Here is a 21,490-nt window from a genome sequence, read left to right as displayed (position 1 = left end):
CAATAATTGCACTCACTCTTAGTTACTACCATGTTTGGCATGGTAATGATAACTCAACAGTCAATTTTCCTCCCCATTACTAACAAAAAAAAAAATTAAAAAATGGTCAGGTTGTATATCCCTTTGATAAACTCTAAACATTGGAAAGACATCAGCCCACATATGGTATTGTTGATGAGGGTTTCAAAATAAAGTGAATGTGGCTCTGCAAAGTCTGTCTTCTGAATGCTTGCACTTGAAGCTGGAAGTGCCATGTATATACACTGCATGTCTGGTTAGCTGATTAGCTTTCAATTCAAGAATAGCATTGACTGTTGCATAATTTAAAAGTTATGTACTGTGTACAGTATTTTTCATAAACTACATTTTTTCTTTTTTGTCACTTAGCCAGGAAGCTGTCTGTAACTAACTGCTACAAACAGTGATTTGTTCCATGGTCGTCCACATACCAGAACTATTTTTATGCTGGGTTCCATGTGTTTTCTATGAATGCTAATCTCCTGTAGACTAGAGTTCTCACAACAGATGTTTTTGTAGTATTACAGGGCAGTTTTAAGTTCCAAATGTTAACCTGTTTGTAACATTATGTCATAGGAAAATTTCAGTTCTGCCCCAAGCTTAGTTCTGCTCAACATCACATTTTCCAGGAACCATGAAGTGCTACTGCCTGCGTGACGGCTAGCAAGAAGTAGCATGTATCTTAAGAATGATTTCTCATTTCTGAAAGGAATCAGTGGAGCCTGATGTTCATCTTTCTGCCTTGCTCTTACAGTGACACCCCTGGATGAGCTTTGGGCAGTTAGTCAGAATGGTTGTTTGATTCAGCGCCTCACTAAAACCTTTCGTCAGGACAACTCAAGCACAAAACCTGGTGCAGGCGTCATGGCAGCCCACTCTGAAGACCTTGAGGATGAATGGGAAGTAATTTGACAATTGCCTGTTTGACCAACATCAGCTGATTTTCCTGTTGTTTTGTGTATTTAACAGTCAGCTACCTGGTTTTATTTGGTGGTATGAATTACTGTTTATGGGCCTCCTTTTGTCTTAAACTGAGGGACTATTAAGGTAGAATTTGTGTTCCTTTTTAAGTTGCATATTCAGGAACGTCTAGGGAGACCAATTAATTACCATGTTCATTCCAAATAGAGATCTGATAGGTCAGTCATGCAAAAGAAATGTTATTTTTTTTTTTTTTTGGCTACCAAGATGATTTTTTGGGGCAGTTGTTAAGTCTCCGTGTTGCATGTGACTGTTCACCATGATCATGTGTATACAGGTTATGAAAGGAGAATTTTTTTTTTGGACTGTTCTGTTTTCAACATGCAAGTATTTTTTGGTATAAGAATATGAATTATAAATATCTGTGCATTGCAGCTGTATTAAACATTTAGCTGCGGTTCCCCACTTAGGCCTTTCTTCAGCCCTTAGACTCTTTTATTACACCCTTGCTTTATATACTTGATTTCCACATAATGCCTTTTTCCTTTAAATTGTCGTTATTCTGGTACAGCTCGTGAGTGGGCTGCCTACTTTATGCTTCTCAGATGTTGCTTTATTTTTTAGAGTATTGCATAGCAAGGGATGGTAGGGTTCAATATTTGAGCAAATATTGTTCAAAATGTTATAGAAAAATTTTTTTTTTTTTTTGTTTTGTCATGGATTCATTACTTTCACCAATCAAAAATGATATGAAATACTTAACATTGTGTTTACTTAAAGCAAAAATACGGAATGTACATAAGGAGATAGCAAAGAGGTTGTTTCCCTAAAGCTGAAGGACTGTCTGACAAGGACAGGTTCAAGACTAATATACCTAAACTGTACATAGTATAATGAAAAGTGATTTATAAAATTGATGTACAGCTTATGCTTGAGATTTGTAGTCTGTGTTTTCTGGAAATGTAATGTTAACCTTTGAAAAATTAGACTCCTGCAGTGCACAACTGGGTAGATGATTGGACTATTGGAATAAATCTGAGCTGTTCAAGGTTGACTTCAGTGCAGGTGCTCGCTTTTTAAGCTGTATTTGTTCTGCACCATTTTCAGGAGATAAAAACTGTAATTAAAGGAGACGTGGATCATAGAAATGGTTTATTGCGGGGAAAGAGGCAATGTGATTTTTTTTTTTTTTTTTTCAAAAAATGATGCTTGAAGAACATTGATCGATTGATTGTTAATTATATTATCACACACTATCTTTTAATATTACTTCAAAATAACAAGGGAAACTGAGTCTGTGCAATGAGCCAGATTTTATATATTGTGCAATATTAGACTGCTTTTAAATATTTAATTTGTAATGATTATGTATTTTTTTTTTATCATTGCACATCTAAAGCAAATCTACAAACCTAGACATGAGATGACTTTCAGGTGCACTCCTGGCCCAAGTTACGTAAATGTTTCAGTTGCTTGTATTTTACAAAAAGCACACATTCAACCACAATTAAGAAAAAAGGGGACACTTCAGTGAACTGTTTAACTGAAATCACTGTTTAATATTATTTAATATGTAAGTGATGTTATTTACAATGTCGCTTGACTGTGAGTTGAAATAAACATGCAGTTGATCAAATTCTGTTTATATATATAATGTATTTTGTTAATTATTATTACCAATTACTATAATTTTTCATTACTGTTACTAATAATCATTACAAACAAATGGGCATGTCCATTTCAATAGCTGTGGGGGATTGATTACTCATGCAGATTTTAGGACTTGTTTCCTCCAATATGATGCACATCAGTTCAGCAGTTTTCTTCTGTGGATAAATTATATATTTAAATTCTAGTTTAAATACTGTGTGACTTTTAATCTTTTGGTGAAACAATTCTGGTTCAACTGTTACATTTGTACATGTTCTAAGTATTTGTCACAGTAGCTTTGTTGTGTTTGCTTCTTTATGTCAATCTTGGTCAGTTTCCATGGCAGTCAACACATCACAGAATCAACAATGTAAAGACAGGTTAAGCCATTCGTGATCTTGCCACTAAATACCTTGAATTGTTGCAGGATGGACATTATCTTTTCAGTTAAGGGAACCCCCTTCTCCCAAAAACTGGTATTCCTTACCTGGTTTATTCCCACATGTGTTATTAACTAGGATCCTGAACAAGGTTCTTTCTTGGCAGGTATGTGGGTGTCAGCATTTTTGGGGTCTGTTACTTAATGTAACTTGTTTGTGAGAGATAGGGTATCCCCAGGTGTAGACTGAGTAACCACTCTATATTAACAAGATAGCTGTGATTTGCAAACTTTGAAAGAAGATGAATGTTACTGCCTACTACATGTTTGCTATTAATAACACCTTCCTGGCTGCAACAGCTTCAAGATGATTGCTGACCATTGCATTTCCAGGGTCAAGAAATTGGCCATTAGAGCCAATGGATGAACACTATCTTATAGTGGCAGTGCTGTATGTGTTTACACCGTTCCTATATGCTTGTCCTCAGTAGTAAGACATGCCATTTTGTTTGTGTTCAGGTTTGATTTTTGCCTTGTGTTTAAATACTTCTGGTTCTGGCATCTCATGTCCATAAAAAAGATTAAACAGAGGAATTTATGTGAACACCTGAAGCAGTAAGCTGTTAGAAAAGAATTGACAATTTTTAAAATATAATGGTTCATTTTATTTAAGGCAATATAACCCTCTGACTTGAAACACAGCTCATCAATTTCATAAAGCATTATTGTAAAAAAATATGGCATCTTTTTTCAGATTTAAATAAGTATGTACTACATACAATGTTTACATGTCATTTTCAGAGTCACTTGTGCCATCAAGTGGTTAAAATAAAAAATAAATATGTAGCTTTGTTCATCTAGCATTGATAACACTTATGAGTTATCTGTCAACAGGCAACTAGTGCAAAGGAGTTTCTCTGGTCCTGCTGCTGCGGTCTCTGCCTTGATGCTTGACCATGGCGGGTGCATCTGTTTCAATATCGTCCTTGCAATTTCTGCACCATTTATTATCCCCCTACCCTGCATCCAAACACTGGCCGAAACGGTACTTGATGTTCATACAGGGCAACCGGTAATGTCCCTGAGAATTATATCTTTAGTCCAGTTTCGGCCCACCCTACCCGTCTAGTCACTTCTCAGCTGGCATCACAGCCTAACGTCCAGTGGCTTCAGCAGTGTTGGCACCGGCAGTTCTTCCAGTCCATCTGGTAAATTATCAGGAGAGATCGTTCTGATCAACGTCTGCATAGCGCAGACGAAGAGCGTGGGGGGAGCCCAACCGGATAAGTATAGAAAGGTCTGCTCCCCCAGCATGTGTGTCCAAATATCCGGCTGCTCCCGCATTTGTCTCCGCATACTGAAGCGAAGTTCGGGCATGAATAACAGCAAGTGGCGAAGGCAGGCGCGCTGCCGCCGTCTGTCGAGGTCACTGTGGCACATCAGGCGCAGGAGGCTGTCCAGCGGAGTGTCACCGTTACAGTCCGTTACGTATGGAGAGGCGGTGTGTCCAAGTAGCAGGGCAACACATTCGGGACGGCCCAAGTCACAGGCCAGGTGAAGAGGGGTTCGACCGTTGTCCAGATGCGAACAGCCTCTGCGGTTCAGGTAGGCAGATCGCTCTGCAGCAGTGCAGCCTTTCAAAGTCTGTAGAATAAGGCGCAGAATTCCAGTGCGATTGTAGCGGACGGCCACTGTGATATGCGGCGCAGCCGAGGCCGGACAGCAGCAGAAGCTGCGGCTGGGTACGTCAAGGGCTCGCAGCGAATATGTGGCCAGCAGGTAGCGGGCGTACGGCATGTGATCATGCACTACTGCATAGAGTAACGCTTCGGACGGGGAAAAAGCGAGAGCCCTGCCATCGTCCTCCCAGTGGAACACCTCCATGCTCCGCATGTCCTCTAGAATCCATACGGCGAGTAAGTCCCGCACAGCCTGGTAGAACGCAAATGAGCTTTTCTGACATTGCTTCTGGGAGCGGTAGTGCCCCCTTACGGTTGAGTGACTGCTGCTTTCTTTCTCTTCTAGATCCCCGGGCATTGTTGCTCGAGCCAGATAAGCACCCCAAGTGTCCGTTACGAAATCTTCCAAAACCCCTCCGCGGCACTGTGGCTTCGCTTTTATCTCTGTTCAGTCAGGCGTCGGGAACGCGGAACATCGCGGATCGGCTCTATTGGCCCTGTGCAGTAAGGGGCGTGGCCGGGCTTTGATAAAACTTGAGTAGACCGTCTTCAAACTTTCCAGCACTCTGACGTGCGAATGCCTCAATAATTTAGTAGGGGCTTCGGACGCACTTGTCATACAATACTCCGCTAGCCGAATGAAATACCGCAGCCGTGTTTTAAACACAGTGCCCTTTGTTGGTAAGAGAATCGTCGGGTGTGGACATTTAGCAGACGTGTTTTTGCACGTTTCGCTCGTGTGCCGTGAATGGTCATAATAGCTGCCATCTGTCAGTGACTTGTCTTGTCATATCATCACTAATATCGCCTTGGTACGGAGTTCGCTTACAGATTTTTTTTAATTTTATGCGAGCATGCGTAAATTATATAGCGCCAACATCTGTATAACAATAAGAAGCTGAATTTATTTTACTGTATCAAGCCAAATATGCTGCGGGTGAGAACACGAAACCTGTTAATCGATGCCTCGGGGGACTCTTAACTAACATAACGAAAAAAGTCGTGGAATAATATTATAGTAACTGGAATTGCCCGACAGGTCTCGCAATATCCGCTTTGTTTGTCATGTTGTTTTCAGTTTTCAATCGAACCGTTCGTGTACCCTGAGGGGTTCTTTCTAAAAATATATTTGTAAAAACACAAATCATTAACTTCACATATAACTCATTAATAAGAATAAACTATTGCAGTTATGAATAATATATATTAGCCGTGATTTTAACTTGCACAGAACACCCATATCCCAATAGACACCCGAGCCCAGACTTCCTTAAAGACATCTTATCTTTTACTCATAACTAAAACTCGCCTCACACTCGCACACATGCACAACACAAACCAATTGTACCAAACTCGCCTTCTTCAATAAGAGCTATAGGACCCCCTCTGTGGAACCTTGCTGACAGTCTTTAAAAGTTTAGCTTCACTTAAAGTACACCGACGTCCCGGAGTGTCTTATCTGTGATCATCTTAGTCCAAAGCCATTTAGGACGATCAGTCCCCAAAGCCGTAGGCAAATATCGCTCAGTCCCAAAATCTCAAATCTTCTATAAGCTTCACATCCGCCAGATCTCTCTCTCTTTTTAATGTCAATGTCATCCTGAGCTTTCTCAGACTGAAACGAGTCCCGCGCACCCTGCGCATACAAACCCCCATCTCAAATATTCTCCTTAAGCAGGGGACATCCTCTGCAGCGTAGTTACTCCAACTGGCCAATCGGTCTGTCGGGCACATCAACAAGTACATTACAGTTTGCGATGACCACAAACAAGAATGACATACAAGCTAACCATTTAATACAAAGCCCACCGCGTATCTTGTTCGCGGCACAAAGTCCGGTGCGGGCACTTCAGATTCTTTTCACGTCGATGTCCAGTACATGATGCCATGGCCTGGCCTCACGACTAAAGCTTTGTGCAAGGAGCACCTTAATCCATCTAATGGAATTTTCAGGTTCAGGACGTGAATGAGTGGGTTTTTTTTTTTTAACTGCATAGCCAGTTCTCCTATCTTTAATAATTTTTAGCTTGCAGCTGTTGATTTTTCAATCCTCAATCCTTTTATCAACACTATAAAGCAATCTCACATTCTCGCTCCATTACCGGTCCGGTATTTAAATACGCGCAGACCTGAACTGTTAGCGAATCATTTAGTGTGACGACGTTTTATTTCTCTTGCAGATTTGTGTTTTCATCTCATTAAAATTTGGTCCCTCTATGGTTGTTAGAAACTAACTTAGCTAACTTTTTTTATGTAAAGACCAATTGCTCAAATTTAAGGCAAGCCGACGCCCGTGTATTCCCAGAAATGTGGGAGTGTGTAGTGTGCCTGTCCGGCAGGTGCAACGCCATGTAAAGATCAGGCAGTTGGGCGAGAGGCTGAGGGAGCAGCTGACTCGGTAAGTAAAACATATATATATAACATATAAGTAAAACAAGTAAGTAAAACATATATATATATATATATACCAGCTGGATGGTCCGTTTAGCACAATGCGTGACTTCTTAAAAAGACTGACACAAACGGTTTTAATATGGGCCAGGTTTAAGTCAGTGACATGGTAGCCAGCGGGCTTATTGCACAAACTCGCCGTTTGAATGGCAACTGCTGTCACGTTACTTCACTGGGACGCACCCTTGTAATGCGCTCTTATTAACATCCTTGCACGTTCTCTACGTGTTCGCTTGGATTTCCTCGTAAAGTTCAAAGACACACAGGTCAGGTGGATTGGCAATGCTAAATTATGCCGCCTGTGTTTGTGTGATGGGCAGCCGCCCAGTCCAGGTGGTGTTCCTGCCTTGTGCCCAAAGCCTGCTGCGTTCTGCTCGAGCTCCCCCAACTGGATAAGCCGGTTAATAAAATGGGTGGATATCTAAACAGGGTCACCAATGAATTTCCAGTGAACTTATAGAATTATCGTAACTGGGTGTGCCGTCTACAGAGGTCGGTGGCACTGGCACGCCCGTGGCTACGCCATAGGTTGGCACTTATTCCAAAGTTAGCTGACATCAAGAATAAAACATCATCATGTTTATTAAAGACATTAAATTACAATGTATTTACAGTGAATTGCGGCGTGCAGATATGAGGCTTAACACGGCTAATTTATGCATACCCGTGCTAAACAAACAACAGAATGGAAGAAAAGTCCGTCTGTATCCTGATGGTTTTTTTTTTATTCTAAGATGACTGCAGAGACGGGTGAAGAAAGAAAAGGATGAGAAGGATATGCAGGGAATACTTCAGGGGGATATCAGACTTGGGCGGCACGGTGGCGCAGTGGGTAGCGCTGCTGCCTCGCAGTTGGGAGACCTGGGTTCGCTTCCCGGGCCCTCCCTGCGTGGAGTCTGCATGTTCTCCCCGTGTCTGTGTGGGTTTCCTCCCGGCGCTCCGGTTTCCTCCCACAGTCTAAAGACATGCAGGTTAGGTGGATTGGCGATTCTACATTGTCCCTAGTGTGTGCTTGGTGTGTGGGTGTGTTTGTGTGTGTCCTGCGGTGGGTTGGCACCCTGCCCAGGATTGGTTCCTGCCTTGTGCCCTGTGTTGGCTGGGATTGGCTCCGGCAGACCCCCGTGACCCTGTGTTCGGATTCAGTGGGTTGGAAAATGGATGGATGGATGGATATCAGGCTTTAACACCCAGTTTACTCAATCTGACAGTTTCATGAGCTGTTTGAGCCTTTTGAAGCTGCACTTGCTTTACCTGTTAGCACTGCAGCTGGTTAGGGGAGTTTTTATAGTTTTAAAGTGCTTGAAGATTTACAGTCGGCTCTGTAAGGATTTGGACTGTGATACGATTTTCATAATTTTGACTCTGTACGCCACCACAATGGATTAGAAATAAAGCAATCAAGATGTGATTTAAGTGTCGACTTTCAGCTTTAATTTAGTTTAGCAAGAATACTGTATGAGCGATTTTAGGAATGACAGACATTTTTCTGCATAGCCCCCCATTTCTAGGAGCTCCAAAGTATTTGGACATTTGACTGACAAGCTGTGCTATAGCTAGGGGGGAGCAGGTCCCTCATTACTTCATTAACTATTAAGCAGGTAGAAGGTCTGGAGTTGATTCCAACTGTGGAATTTGCATTTGCAAGCCATTACTGTGAACTCTCAATATGAGGTCCAAAGAGTTGTCCATGCAAGTAAAAACAGGCCATCATTAGGCTGAGAACACAAAACAAACCCTATAGAGAGATGGCAGAAACACCAGGGGTGGTCAAATCAACCATTTGGTAAATTCTTAAATAGAAGGAACACACTGGTGAACTCAGCAACACCAGAAGGTCTGGATTACTACAGAAGACCACTGTGCTGGATGATTTCAGAATTCTGTCCTTGGTGTTGAAGAACCCCTTCACAGCATTTAGCTAAACCAAGAACACTCCCTGGAGGTTGGCCTGTCATTGCCAAAGTCTAAAAACAACAGAAGACTTCATGAAAGTAAAGATGGAGGGTTTACCACAAGGTGCAAACCACCAGGACAGATTAGAATTTGCCAGAAACGATTTTTAAGAAGCCTGTCCAGTTCTGGAGCTATTTTCTTTGGACAAAGGAAACTATGATTAATGTGTACCAGAATGCTGGAAAGAGAAGAAGCTGCTTGTGATCCGATGAATACCACATCATCTGTGAAACACGGAGGTTTTATGGCATAAGCATGCATGACTACCAATGGAAGTCAGTCACCGGTGTTCATTGATGATGTGACTGCTGACAGAAGTTGCAGGATGAGTTCTGAAGTTTACGGTGGGGGGGGGGCGGCTATACTGTCTGCTCAGATTCAAAACTGATAGGACGACGCTTCACTGTACAGATGGGCAATGAGCCAAAACATACCACAAAAGCAAACCAAGTGCTTTTAAACACAAACAAGTGGAGTATTCGTCAATCAACAGGCCTCAAACCAACTGGACTTGCATTTCACCTGCTGAAGACAAAGCTGAAGGTAGAAAGTCCAACAACCAAACGGCACCTGAAGACCACTGCAATAAAGGCCTGGCAAAGCATCGCTGGAGTGGAAACCCAGCACTTGAAGATGGCCTTGGGTTCAGAGATCAGACTGTCATTGATTGTAAAGGATTTTCAACCAAATAATGAAAGTGATTGTTATATTTATGATTGTTAGTTTGTCCAAATACTATTGAGCTCCTGAAAATAGGGAGGCCATGTATAAAAATGTCTCTTTTTCTAAATGGCTCATACAATATTTTTGTTAAACCTGCTGCATTAAAGCTGAAAGTCTATACTTCAGTCACATCTTGATTGCTTTGGTTCAAATCCATTGTGGTTGTGAACAGAGCCAAAATTATGAAAGTTGTGTCACTGTCCAAATACTTATGGACCTGACTGTATGGTCTTTTCTCTCTCATAACTACAAAGTCGAGGACACCCTTAAATATAAAGGTGATAAAGTGCTTTATTTAGAACCATCCACATGAAGGTTCCAGAATGATCCTCATTTATTCAGATTCCTAACCGACTCCACAAATAGCCATGAATAACTGGTAGCAGATTTGTGAAGTACCAGTGAGTTCCCAGTGTTCAAAGGACTCTTGCTGTATACAGTGACACAGGTGAAGTGCAGGTTTGCTTGATCGGTCTCATCCTGCTCTAAGTAACCTCCTACACATTAAAGATTTCTGCTTTGTTCAAAGCCCAAAGACCTCGCTTCATATGCAGAAGGTCCCTTTCCAGAATGAAATGGTTCTTTGGTCAAGCCGTGGAGCTGCACAACCCAGTAAAGTGCCTTTATGAAAGCAGCATTTTTAGGATTGACGGAGATAATCTTGAGGGTTATGTGAACATTTTGCCCCAAAGTACAAGAAGAATAAAGTTATGTTGCACTGCAAGCAAATTTATTTATGATACACAAATGGGAGATGAGAACTTAACAATGGACTGTTGTACCAATGACAATTAATGGACTGTGTATGTAGTTTGTTTAAATACAAAGTATGAATGAAATGTATATAAATTGAGGATAACAATTACTTGTTATTCCACATTATTTTATAAGTATGCATGTATATAAATTGTGGAGTAACAACTACAATTGAGTGCTGAACCACAGCGTTACATTGTGTTACACAGTAAACACAAGGTATTAACACCTCTGTAATTATACAGGTAATCACATGGTAAGTACAACGTAATTAGGGACACCTAATCTAAAGTGATACCAATTAAATGTGCTGTCTTTTTCAATACAGAGTGTCTCTGAATGATTGTAGTGTTCATAATGTACAAGCTGAATACAAGAACGTAATTTGATGCTCATTTAAAACAAAAGCTGCAATGACCGTTAACTTTGCAATATAAATGATGCAGCATATCATGTCCACAATATGGACTTCATAATCCATTTAAGTTGTCACTGAGCAAGTAGTTAATTAATAACATCCATTACTGCCAGCTAGAAAGCTGCATCCTTAAAATTCAGTTGTGTTCCCCCAGTTTTACGCGTCTCCTCAATTTCCCCTGATGATTTTTTTTTTCCCTAGATGCGTTATTGTGTGTGACCCCAAATAAGAAAAGAGACCCGCGTGAAAGGATCGCGTCATTTGCCAAGTAAGACTTCGTCCGCCGGTTCATATACCCGTAGGCAACTATTGTAGAGGCACTTTGTGTGTGTTGTAGCAAAATGTCAGTGGAGATAAAAGCGAAGAACTCCTTCCAGTCACTCAGGCTGGTCAAGCGACGCCATCGAGCGTAGTCTTTGGCAACGCGCCCTGAGCTGCGCTTATCGTCAAGGAAACTTCAGTGCGTCAAACTATGAGGGGCCGACCGGCTCGCTGCATCTTCTGCGCTCATTCGTTTGGAGCAGCGCGAGTTAGCGAGTTAGTGACACTGAACACCCCGGGGCCCACTCCAACGCCCCCCCCCCCGATCGCGCTTAATTCCTCCAGGTTTAGCAAACCCAAAAATGACTATTGGAAATGTTCAGTTGTAAGTTACTTTAACTTAAAATAGTTATGTTTGCTGGCATTACTTAACATTTTCTAGTTACGCTGAATTAAATTTGTTAGACGCCCCACTAACAGTTAGTTTGCCTTGAAATAAAGCAATCCGTCTCGGGGATTGTCGTCATTACTCGCTAATTTTTCTCAGCATTAATGGTTTTTCTAATCTTCGTAATGTGGCATTCCCATTTTCCATTGTAACACAGTTGAATTAAGTTAATTAAACTGAAAATATTCAAGTTTATGTACATAACGATCCCAGATTTGCATAAACTGCTACTTTGCATAATGAACCGCCTACTTTTGCTGACGGCGTGTTTGTCAGGCGCCCCACGCCTTTGTATACATGAAAAGGAAGCTAAAGACTTTTTGTAAATTGATTTATTTTCCCCAATTGCAATGGGTTTTGTGGTGTTGTGGAGGACAATATATATATATATATATATATATATATCGCCCATCCTACATCCGGAAAACATTTTTTCTTTGTTTTCAATATAATACATAACAAACGCGATCAACCTAAATAGAACCTGTTTACCTTTTGCACTAATAAGTAAAACACTACACACTTAATCAACCTTTTGTGTTCTATGCCTTTAGTGCATCGCATTACTGTCTATAATTTTCATTCATATGTAGTGAAAAAATGTTTAGTGGGATTGACTGAAGAAAACTATGTATCGTCAACTTAAATGTTTAATAAACATATGAAATTTAAGTTTAATGAAAGGGGTTCAGGTGTTTTTAATTCTACACAACATTGTTAATCCAGGTTTGGACGGGATGAATGTAACACTCGACATTCTCGAACCCGCTTAGTCCAAGTCTGCGGCAGCACAGGGCGCAGGACACGTGACAGTAGCGTGGATTGAGCCTCCGAGGTCGAAAGGCCGTTCGGGATGAGCCCCCATGATGAGCCCCACCTAGCTGACATTTGGTTGCTGGCTACAGAGCTGTGTAGAGTCGACAGGCAGCTAAACGCAGAAGTCTTCGGCATGTGAGAAGGCGTTTTCTAAACTCCATTATTATTATAAAAAAAAAAAAAAAGTTGCACTAGGTGCATAAGGCCAGAATAACAGATTCTCATAATTCAAGTTTCTTTTGCCGAAACGCTTCATATGCCTTCAGTTTTCTGAAATGTGTGCGTCTTTTGTTCAAAGTTTGTCGCGCATTAAGTTTTGATGTGACTGATAAAGTGATCGGTTAATTGGAGTAATTACTCCGCAGATGGTGTCCCTTGCTGAAGGAGAAGCACGGACGGAGTTTATTTATTCACAGCGCATCACTTTTTCCACATTTTGTTATGTTACAGCCTTATTCCAAAATGGATTAAATTCATTTTTTTCTCAGAATTCTGCTCACAACACCCCATAATGACAACGTGAAAAAAGTTTACTTGAGGTTTTTGCAAATTTATTAAAAATAAAAAAACTGAGAAATCACATGTACATAAGTATTCACAGCCTTTGCTCAGTACTTTGTCAATGCACATTTGGCAGCAATTACAGCCTCAAGTCTTTTTGAATATGATGCCACAAGCTTGGCACACCTATCCTTGGCCAGTTTCGCCCATTCCTCTTTGCAGCACCTCTCAAGCTCCATCAGGTTGGATGGGAAGCGTCGGTGCACAGCCATTTTAAGATCTCTCCAGAGATGTTCAATCAGATTCAAGTCTGGGCTCTGGCTGGGCCACTCAAGGACATTCACAGATTGTCCTGAAGCCACTCCTTTGATATCTTGGCTGTGTGCTTAGGGTCGTTGTCCTGCTGAAAGATGAACCGTCGCCCCAGTCTGAGGTCAAGAGTGCTCTGGAGCAGATTTTCATCCAGGATGTCTCTATACATTGCTGCAGTCATCTTTCCCTTTATCCTGACTGGTCTCCCAGTTCCTGCCACTGAAAAACATCCCCACAGCATGATGCTGCCACCACCATGCTTCACTGTAGGGATGGTATTGGCCTGGTGATGAGCGGTGCCTGGTTTCCTCCAAACGTGACACCTGGCATTCACACCAAAGAATTCAATCTTTGTCTCATCAGACCAGAGAATTTTCTTTCTCATGGTCTGAGAGTCCTTCAGGTGCCTTTTGGCAAACTCCAGGCGGGCTGCCATGTGCCTTTTACTAAGGAGTGGCTTCCGTCTGGTCACTCTACCATACAGGCCTGATTGGTGGATTGCTGCAGAGATGGTTGTCCTTCTGGAAGGTTCTCCTCTCTTCACAGAGGACCTCTGGAGCTCTGACAGAGTGACCATCGGGTTCTTGGTCACCTCCCTGACTAAGGCCCTTCTCCCCCGATTGCTCAGTTTAGATGGCCAGCCAGCTCTTGGAAGAGTCCTGGTGGTTTCGAACTTCTTCCACTTATGGATGATGGAGGCCACTGTGTTCATTGGGACCTTCAAAGCAGCAGACATTTTTCTGTAACCTTCCCCAGATTTGTGCCTGGAGACAATCCTGTCTCGGAGGTCTACAGACAATTCCTTTGACTTCATGCTTGGTTTGTGCTCTGACATGAACTGTCAACTGTGGGACCTTATATAGACAGGTGTGTGCCTTTCCAAATCATGTCCAGTCAACTGAATTTACCACAAGTGGACTCCAATGAAGCTGCAGAAACATCTCAAGGATGATCAGGGGAACCAGGATGCACCTGAGCTCAATTTCAAGCTACACGGCAAAGGCTGTGAATACTTATGTACATGTGCTTTCTCAATTTGTTTATTTTTAATAAATTTGCAAAAACCTCAAGTAAACTTTTTTCACGTTGTCATTATGGGGTGTTGTGTGTAGAATTCTGAGAGAAAAAATGAATTTAATCCATTTTGGAATAAGGCTGTAACATAACAAAATGTGGAAAAAGTGATGCGCTGTGAATACTTTCCGGATGCACTGTATTTACGCCTGCGCGCGACTGAACCTTTTAAATGACTCTGAACTGATCGCTCACAGCTAAAGACAGTCCGGGCCGCCAGCTGTCCTCGAGGGAGGCACGTTTGGTTTTAGTTGGTTTGTATGTATGAGGGACTGGTGTGTTTTGTTTTCCGTTGGTGGGCTTTAAGTAAGTCTTGTACATGTGAAATTCACGGTTGATGTTCTTTTATTCACGTTTCTTGAAGTGATGATTTGATTGTAACGGTTTATTTTTATTGATGTGTTTTATTGTGTGTTCACTCAGTATAAACGATTTGTGTATTCTTTTTAAGCATAATTCAGTTGGCACAAGGCACCCAAGTCTTTTTTTTTATTATAATAAAAATTGTATTTTAAAGGCATTTATTTGCTTATTAGGGGCCACGAATGGTGCAGACTCAATCGGACCCATCCAGTGATAAACAAAGGTGTTGGCAGCGCACGCTACGGTAAGATGGCGACTGTCTGCTCCTGTTTGGTAATTCCAGTTATCACTAAATTAAAACACTTTGCATCCTCCAAAAATATCCCGAAGCTGACCAAAGCGGACCTTTTGTAAAACGGTGGACACCCCTGGGGACTGGGCCTGTCATTAAAATGTGCGGACCCAGCAAGATGAGAGAGAAAACAGACGGAGGGCTGTTGAAGACCCAACGCTTGCAGTCTTTGCGACCTTCCAGGACCAGGGCTGGCCACCCACACTCATGTGGTGACGAGGTATTATTTGCAATGTATCCAAATCCTTTATCCAAGATGATTTACAAGTTCAGGGTTCGCTTCATATCTTTAAACAACTTTTTGTAGTCGGAGCAAAGGCAGAGTAAGTGACCTGTAAGTCGCACATGGGAATGGAACTGGTGTCCCTGGCGAGTACAGTTCAGCGTCATCGCAGCTGCGCCACACGACCTGCTGGCTGTGATTTAAGTCACCAGGTAATCAAACGGGGAGATCAGAGACAAAGCAGAGCAAAAACCTTACCACACGGAGAGAACATTGGAAAGGCGCTATATAAATGTATTATCATTATTAACACGCAGACAGCGGACAGTGAGCGGGCCTGCAGCAGTTAACTTTGTTCTTGATCTGCATAATACACTCTTTAACATAACGGTTCTGTAATGGCACGACAAGGAACTCATTAGTTTGTATCTGAAATTAGTTCTTCGGGCTTTTAAAAAGTTCCCAATATGTGAACAACATTTTTTTTAAGTCTTTAATGTATATATGTCTAGCAGGATAGAGCAAATCCGGAACACCTCAACCTGCGTTACTGTGTGCAGGGAGAGCACTTTTAAAAGAGGGGAACCGACTGGAATTTCCCAAATGTGTTCCTATGTATTTATGGAGCGTATTAAAGATGTAAACAAGAAAACTCTGGACACTTCAGGTGGATGGTTCTTTTGGGAACCAATACTGTAAGAACACAAATTTGACAAACGAGAGGAGACCATTCAGTGCATCGAGCTCCTCGGTTTACCAAAAGCTAAACTGTCTTAATAACTCGTCCATATACTTACTAAAAGTGTCTGCTTTATCTGCATGGCTCGGTAGACTCGCACATCTTTCTCTTAAAAAGTGATGTCTGGTTTCAGCCTTATGGTTTCCCCGTGGTGGAATATATTGGACAAAATTAAATAAATATGCAAACACATTTTTAATAAAATGTAGCAATAAAACGATATGAGCATAAATATTGAAACCTATCTTAATCCGTTTTCGTTGCATACTATCCATCCATCCATCCATTTTCCAACCCGCTGAATCCGAACACAGGGTCACGGGGGTCTGCTGGAGCCAATCCCAGCCAACACAGGGCACAAGGCAGGAACCAATCCTGGGCAGGGTGCCAACCCACCACAGGACACACACAAACACACCAAGCACACACTAGGGCCAATGTAGAATCGCCAATCCACCTAACCTGGTGGAGCACCGGGAGGAAACCCATGCAGACACGGGGAGAACATGCAAACTCCACGCAGGGAGGACCCGGGAAGCGAACCCAGGTCCCCAGATCTCCCAACTGCGAGGCAGCAGCGCTACCCACTGCGCCACCGTGCCGCCCTCGTTGCATACTACTTTGTTTTAAATTATTTCATCGTTTATTAATTTCAGTGACCCCGCACGACTAGAAATGAAAACTGTCATTCTCCCCATCAAAGTGGTGAGTGTGAGCTCGGGAAGTGCTGGCTTTCGATTGGTGAATGAATCCTACGTACTGTGGACGTAATTCTTCGCCAGCCAAGTGCCAATTTCACGGTCATGGCCGTTTCTGGGGATAGGTAAGCGCCTATGGCGCCCTCTAGTGATCAGGGCGCATTACTGCAAACCCATGTAGAGGTTCATATCTTTATTTTGTTTAGAAAAATTAGTCTGGACCGGAACACAAAGTAATGTTGTGCGCCTCAGCAGCACATGCGCTGTCTGCACCATGCAGAGCGCAATCTCTTGGCCAGAAACGGCATCGCGACATTTTTTTAAACAATACAGACCAACGAACACTCGGATTCGAAACGAATGTCCGATTATTTTCATATTATTTTCGCAGTCTTAAAGTCCGAAGACCTACACAGTCCAACAGTAATACGAATAACGATATTTTGATTATGATGCCAATAATAATCCTCAAAGTGTAGCATAGATGAGACCGACATAGCGAAATAAAATTAAAGGACCAGAGCAGCAACAGAACTGTAGCTCTTGAATGAGCTGATAAAAGCTGATTTCACGATCGTCTCCTAAATTGACATACGTTAACCCTTGTGTTGAAACTTAGAAAAAATCGTCCTCTTTTATGCTCACATATCATTGTTTTTATTTATATAGTGTCACAGTTTACAATACATTTTTGTGTTTGACTTTGTCTAAAATATTCCTCCATAGCATTTGTAGTACTAGGGTGTTGTACCGTGTTAGCCATTATGAATGTAGAGAAAAGCCAAGCAAAATGACACCTTTTATTGGCTAACTAGAAAGATTACAATATGCAAGCTTTCGAGGCAACTTACATCTTGCCTGAAGAAGGGGCCTGAGTTGCCTCGAAAGCTTGCATATTGTAATCTTTCTAGTTAGCCAATAAAAGGTGTCATTTTGCTTGGCTTTTCTCTACCTCCGTAGCATTCAAATAGTCAAATAACTAAAGCCCAAATAGCAATGCTATCAAGGCACTGTTTGCATCCGTTCCATTACGAAGCATCCCCTTTAATAAAATGTGTAAGGGCAAAGCAAATTTGACGCACTCGTGTCCATAAATTCTTTTTTTTTTTTTGCCTATGCTTGGTGTTATCCGTCCATATGCTGAACTCATTCCTGCCTTCTGAACGAGTGAATGAGTGAAACAAACCTTGGACGGGACGCCAGCCTGCTCAGGGTTTCAGGGAGCTAAAGTTGATTCCACCATACTCCTGGAAACTCACACACAGCTGGCTTTTTTTTTTTGGCATGGGGCAAGAAACCAGAAAGCCATCATGAACATTTTACAATTATTTTACATAGCGACATCTATAGCATGCCACTTTTGCGGTTTAAGTACTACATCTAATGTAGGATCTATTGCTCTAAAGTTGTTTAGGGGACTATTTATACAATCTGAGGACTGTCCGGTTAGGGGGCTTGCGCAGGGCTCCGAAGTGGGTCAGAGGTGGCCACTTTGGGCCTTAAAGGTGTAAGCCTCATCACAGGACATGTGGGGAGGGCCGGGTTTTGACCACCATCTGACAGATATATAGTGCTAACCAATCATCTAGTTTACGTGCTCACTAAATCTGATTCAGAGTCATAATGTGATGAAGCCCACACTCGCATTAATGAGCACAGGGCAGGAATTAGTCCTGAACGGGTCGCCAGTCCACGCAAGCGCATTCGCACACTCACATTGACCAATCTGGCCTGACAACTAAACCACTTAGCACACGTGCCTTCGGGATGATCAAAATAAGAATCACACCTGCACCAGGAGAACGTGCCTCATGTTGTAATATGGCATTCACCTCCATCTAGTTATCTACTTTACTGACTTAATGATAGCTCCTGTGGAAGAATGATTGAAGAAATACCTCTTATGGCGTAATTTCCATTTTATGAGTAGTTGGGCACACTGGAAACTGTCTCGTCTGAAAAGTGTGCTAGCTCGAGGGCAGTTTCTTCGTTTACCTCTCCTCAGCCGTCGTCACATTTAAACCAAATTCACAACTTCACGTTAGCGCTTGCAGAATCCTGGGTGCGAACACTACGTCCTTGTTTATGAAAGTTGCACACTTTTCCCCGTGCATGCGTGGATTTTCCTCCTAGCCCTTACAAATTGGCCCTCTATAAACGTGAGTGGACCTTTCGATGGACTGGCGCACCGATCTCCAGCCTTTATCTCGCTGCTGTCGTGATCGGCTTTACCCGCCGAACACTAATTCAGTTTTGAGATCGCTCAGTCTTGTTAGGTTTTGCCAGACATTCATGACATTGAAATGATAACGTTGACCGTTTAAAGCCATGTAGCAATAGCGTCATCTGCTGTAAATTTACGGTAATGCGTCTGCTCTGACGTTGAGGGGCCGCAACTTTTTCGTCAGTGGTGTGACATTATGTAAGCCGCTAGAGATGATCACAGTCCAGAGTCCAACCCTGAACGTGTCATGGCCTATTACAGGATACGCCGCCGCGTACTCGTCCAGTCGCCCTCCACGGTTAAGACGCTTGTTTTAGGGATGTCGGGAGAGGAGCCGCGTTCAGAAGCCCTGCTGCTGCCGAGTACGCGTGACATCAAGTCTACTCAGTATTCCCCATTACACACATAACGCCCCTCGATTTGATGGATACCTGCACACTGGTAGCGTGCGGATTCCACAGCACCAAATGAAAATCGAATCGGCTGGGGTTCAAACGCGGTGACGGTTTTATATGGCATTGGACCATTTTGTCGCTATGAATGTGGTCAGCTGGACTGTGTACAAACCGTGTCACTACGAGTTAACTTTATATAATTCACACGATTTAAAGCAGTCTGTTTAAATAAACGAGATGGACTGGCCGCACGGCGCTAAAGCATCCCGGGACGAGAAAACCGCGTGTGGATTTGTAGCAACTGACGCTGTTAGAGTGAAAGACTGCGTGATGGGGCGGGTGGATACAAAAGGGTGTCAGTGGAGGTGTAAAGATGTCTGCCTATAAAACAGGTTTGGATTTTGAGCAAGAACTGTGTGGATGCAGACGTGTCGACGGCGCGGGTGGGGGTGGGCATTAACCCACTAGATTCTTGTTCTAGACCCCGGCATACCCCCCTACAGGCCAAGGAAGTCTCATGAATGATCTGCCAAGTCACCCGGAAATTGCCGTTTCCTCCCCGACCCCCGCAAGTGATCCATCATCTCCCGGAAACCGCCCAGCTCCCAATCACCGCCAGTTCATTGTACAGCTCTGATTTATTTCAAGTGAAGACCCCCAAACCGCAGTTTCTCAGGGTGGGAATAACCGCCCGTTAAGGCAGTCTGCCACCTCAGTGATCACGTGGTGGGGCTCGGAGGGGGTCCGCATTCACGTGGAACCAGAGGGGTTTCCCGTGAGCTCCGATCTGCAGGCTGAGTGCCGTGATACCCAACTGGCGAGACGAGTAAGGGCACGTGGGTGTGATAACTGCAATCTGATAGGACACGGGTGAGCGGGAAATGAGCCATAAAACAATACAAGACGACTGAGAGAGAAGATGGTGTACCGGTGACAGATCACGGACGAAGACACGCAACAGGTGATTTGAGTGAGCAACAACACGACCCGACTCTTTGCATTTTGTGTTTCTGTTTAACGCCCGTCTGTCCATTTCCAGAGCCCGCGAAGTCTAATTCAGTGTCCAGGGGGGCGTCGACCACTGCATGCAAATGAGGAGGACGTTTGTACTGGAGCAAATTCACGAAACGGCCATGCAAGGCTTTTGTTACCGCCCACCAGTACCGAAGCCAGAATCTGCAAAGTGGGTGGTCGATGTCGATAAGCCGGTACTTCTGCCTTGAAGATTTGCGCGGCTCGGTTTAATGATCGTCGAACCGAGGTCAGGGGTGGTCGAGGATGCCCCCCCTTCAAGATTATGTTACGGGGGGGGGGGGGGGGGGTGTTGCTTCTAACCACCTGTTTCACACTTCTTACCCGAAGACTTTTACACGACAGACGTTAGCTGTAATTTCCGACAACTGAAAAACCGAACTCGAATCTGTCGTAGTCCGACGTGCCAGGGCGGTGCTCCTTGTGTTCGCGTGTTGATGCGTGACGTGGCTCGGAGCTCCAGGCCCCTAAATTCACATCCCGAGTGTGCGTGCTGTCTGTGTGGGGCGCATAAACTCCACACCCCTGAAAACTAACAAAGTGTGCTTAGCAATTCCCGCCCCCTGATTAGCCGTTTGACCCCTCCCCGCCCCTTATTAACATACCTGTGCAGCAGGTGTGCAAAAGCGAATGGAAAGAACAGGATAAGGGCGGCAAAACAAGGAGGACGCCAGGAAGTCTGCTCGAGTCCTTTTATTCTTTGTGATTTTATTATATTACTGTACATGTATATCGTCTATTGTATTTTAACTTTATGCACTGGGCAAATGCAGCCTGCTGTGAAAGGTGTAATATTAAATAAAGACTGATTAACCAAATGTCATGGAACAAGGAATGACTCGTATGAAACGCGTGCTCCATGAAAGAGTACTGTGTTTTATTAAATCAAACAGTGCATGATGAACACACACAGATATAAATTAAAACAAACTGGATGGAGAACTGCTGGCTGCTTTGTCATTTATATTTTATTGCTAATAAGGAGCCATTAAAACACTGAATGCAGCTGTTTAAGATTGAAATAAGCAATCGAGGGTGGGGAACCTTAGCAAGCGAGACCACTAAACTGAAGTATCAAAATGTCACTTGAGCAATTGAGAATTCATCAGCAATAATTGTTTTCTCATTGAGCAGTTGGGTTGGAACTAAAACCTGCAGCCACCT

General features: G+C 43.0%; 2 protein-coding genes across 3 annotated transcripts in view; one reads left to right on the top strand and one right to left on the bottom strand.

The window, feature by feature from the left end:
- Positions 1-2,378, top strand: part of tecpr2 (tectonin beta-propeller repeat containing 2) — an 84,061-nt gene extending 81,683 nt beyond the window's left edge. For both annotated transcript variants that reach the window (XM_028821495.2, XM_028821494.2), the window contains exon 20: positions 773-2,378. In XM_028821495.2, the coding sequence (XP_028677328.1) occupies positions 773-930 (158 nt within the window). In that variant the 3' untranslated portion in view covers positions 931-2,378. The remainder of the gene's footprint in view (positions 1-772) is intronic.
- Positions 2,379-3,609: 1,231 nt separating this feature from the next.
- ankrd9 (ankyrin repeat domain 9) lies at positions 3,610-5,455 on the bottom strand. The gene has a single exon (XM_028822015.2). The coding sequence runs from the start codon at positions 5,003-5,005 to the stop codon at positions 4,115-4,117; it is 891 nt and encodes a 296-aa protein (XP_028677848.1). The 5' UTR covers positions 5,006-5,455; the 3' UTR covers positions 3,610-4,114.
- Positions 5,456-21,490: the final 16,035 nt, after the last annotated feature.

The sequence above is a fragment of the Erpetoichthys calabaricus genome, chromosome 16 (assembly GCF_900747795.2).
Source record: "Erpetoichthys calabaricus chromosome 16, fErpCal1.3, whole genome shotgun sequence".
In the NCBI taxonomy this organism is placed as follows: domain Eukaryota; kingdom Metazoa; phylum Chordata; class Cladistia; order Polypteriformes; family Polypteridae; genus Erpetoichthys; species Erpetoichthys calabaricus.
This window is presented reverse-complemented; position numbering and strand designations above follow the sequence as displayed.

Coding starts and splice junctions, on each gene's coding strand:
- ankrd9 (XM_028822015.2), bottom strand. CDS start 5,005: ATGCCCGGGGATCTAGAAGAGAAAGAAAGCAGCAGTCACTCAACCGTA.